The sequence below is a fragment of the Acanthisitta chloris genome, unplaced genomic scaffold (genome assembly GCF_000695815.1).
Source record: "Acanthisitta chloris isolate BGI_N310 unplaced genomic scaffold, ASM69581v1 scaffold9114, whole genome shotgun sequence".
In the NCBI taxonomy this organism is placed as follows: domain Eukaryota; kingdom Metazoa; phylum Chordata; class Aves; order Passeriformes; family Acanthisittidae; genus Acanthisitta; species Acanthisitta chloris.
Window position 1 is genome coordinate 8882 of NW_008667674.1, and position 2790 is coordinate 11671.

General features: G+C 54.7%; 1 protein-coding gene across 1 annotated transcript in view; it reads right to left on the reverse strand.

The window, feature by feature from the left end:
• Positions 1 to 2790, reverse strand: part of XPO7 (exportin 7) — a gene marked incomplete at its 5' end in the record, with an annotated part of 34887 nt that overhangs the window by 5010 nt on the left and 27087 nt on the right. The window contains 2 exons of the mRNA XM_009072592.1: positions 441 to 655; positions 1392 to 1474. Coding sequence (XP_009070840.1) covers positions 441 to 655; positions 1392 to 1474 — 298 coding nt within the window. The remainder of the gene's footprint in view (positions 1 to 440; positions 656 to 1391; positions 1475 to 2790) is intronic.

The following is a 2790-nucleotide window of genomic DNA, read 5'->3' on the forward strand; positions in this document are numbered from 1 at the left end:
CTTTCACAACCTGCTGATGAGACTTGGGAGGAATCTATGCTGCCCTCTCTCCTCAGTTTTGGAATTATCATTGGGATTATTCCTCCTTGGAATTGTTTTGCCAAGCAGAGTGTGCTGCTGGGTCTGTGGGTTTGTGCAGCAAAGGGGTGTGTGGGAGCAGAGCTGTGGGGGAGTCTGAGTGCTGATGCACTGAGATCTCTGCCCACAGGGAAGCACAGTCCCTCACTCCTGGAAGTGATTTTGAGCTAGAGGAGGAATTCTTTGAGGAATGGTGTGGGCAGTGAGGTGCCACCATTCACACAGGACACATTCCCTGCTGGCCTGTGCCTGAGACTTCAGCAGTGCCACGACTTCACCCCTGTCTGTGACTACAGAACTCCTTCACTGTCTGCCCTTCCAGCCCTGCCTTTCCTGGGGTTCTGACTCCAGGTATGGCTCACCAGGAGGTCGCTGTGGGGGATGGAGAGCAGGAGTTTGATGAAGGTCTGCAGGGCATTGTCCAGGGCATCATCCCCATACAGTCGGAACACGCCGAAGTTGACGTAGCTCCCGCTCAGCGCAGCCTTCAGCATGGAGAAGCAGATGGAGATGCCCTTCAGCTTCAAAGCATAAACTTGATCCTTTGGGACCTCCCCAAGGGTTAGGATACGATTTCCTGCACGAGCACAGAGCATAGTCAGTGTTGCAGCAGCCACAGCCAAAGCCTTTCTCCCTCAGAGGAAAGCCAAGCAGAGCTGTGAGGGTGAAGGACACCACGAGCAGCAACACTCATCACTCAGGGGAGGGTCAAGGAGTTAAGAGTGTGACTCTGCTGGGCTTTTCACAACAGCCTGGAGGGACAGGACACAGGGAATGGCTTCCCACTGCCAGAGAGCAGGGATAGATGGGATATTGGGAAGGAATTTCTTCCTGTGAGGTGCTGAGGCACTGCCACAGGTTGTCCAGAGAAGCTGTGGCTGCTCCATGCCCCATGTGTTCCAGACCAGGTTGGATGGGGCTTGGAGCAACCTGAGCTGGTGGAAGGTGTCCCTGCCCATGGCAGGAGGTGGAACTGGCTGAGTTTAAGGTGCTTCCAACCCAAACCATTCCATGACTTTACTAGGAACCACAGGAGAACACAGCTGAGTGTGATTGTGCTGTGGTAACAGGACATGTTCTCCATCACTCAACCCACATCACTGCACACTCACATGGGGGCTCAGCCAGGCTCCTGCTTAGGGCTGCCATTCCTTGTATCCCCCTTCTTCTCTGCCCACTCTCTCCTTCCAGAACCACCAGCTCCCTGGATCCCAGTGTTTTGGCACTGCTCCCCAGCCTGGCCAGCCTTGCCCCCTGAGCCCATGGGGAGCCCAGGGCAGCTCCAGGCTCAGGTGCCACCTGTGGACACTCACCATAGGTTGTTATCATCTTGCTGGTCTCTCTGAAAAGGAGGATCCCGTTGGGGGAGGACACGTCAAACTGCAGCCGTTGGGACCTGATGGACACACAGGGAATAATGAGACACCAAGGAATCACAGGGCTGGAGCAGCTCTGCCCTGGAGCCAAAGTGGGAGAGCTGGGGGTGTTCAGCATGGAGAACAGAAGCTCCAGGGAGACTTTAGAGCCCCTTCCAGTGTCTAAAGGGCTCCAAGAGAGCTGGAGAGGGACTTGGGAGAAGGGCCTGGATGGGCAGGACACTGGGAATGAATTCCCACTGCCAGAGGGCAGGAACAGATGGGATATTGGGAAGGAATTCCTCCCTGTGAGGGTGGTGAGGCACTGGTACAGGTTGCCCAGAGAAGCTGGGGCTGCTCCATCCCTGGGAGTGTTCCAGGCCAGGTTGGATGTGGCTTGGAGCAGCTTAGGCTGGTGGAAGGTGTCCCTGCCCAAGGCAGGGGTGGAACTGGATGAGTTCAAGGCCCTTTCAACTCAAACCCTTCTGGGATTCTAAATTGGAGCTCAAACACACCTGGGAGCAAAACCAGAGCTCCCACTCCAGGAGCTGCTGCTGCCAGGGATAATCCCTGAGTTCAACAAAATGCTCTGCTCTGGTAGCAAATCCTGGTGTTCATTACCAAAGCCACACAGGATCAGGCAGAGGGGACAGAGCAGCTCTGCTGTGGCAGAAGAAAGGGCCTGTAGTGCTCACACATCAGGAATACTACAGGATTACAAATCCTGTCCTGGCAATAGTTACTAGGCTACTGCACACAAACACAGCCAAGATCTTGGAGCAGCCCTGCAGGCCAGGCTGACTGGCTCCTATTCATGACAGCAACCAAGAATTCCAAGCTTGGCATTTTTTCCCCTCCAGTGAATCAATCCCACAATTGAACTGCAGTGAGTTGCACAGTTCACCTCTGGGATAGAGGAGGGGCTGGTTTCCAGTAAGGATTGTGTCCCATGCAAAGCTTCAGGCTGCCAGGATAGATCCTCACCAGCTCTCCCAGGCCTGTGTCTCACCCTTGTGTCCCTCCCACCAGGCTGGAACAGCTTTCCCTTCCTCCAGGGCTGTGCTCAGCTGGCTGGAGGCCAGAGCATCATCCTGGCAACCCTCCAGTGCCAGCTTAGCTCCTGAATTATCCCCCAGCGTCACAGGTCCCTCTCTGCTGCACAAAGAGCTGATGCTCTGAAGCAAAGTGGCTGCCAGAGAGAACAACACTCGTTTGAAACAGCTTTCAGAAATGCCCATGAGTTTCCTGCCTCCATCTCCTAGTGCTGCCCTTGGAAGCTGAAAAAACCCAGTGGTTATTGATTGTGGCTCAGGCTGATGGAGCCATGACACAGCTGATAGCTGAGCTGTTGGGTTTT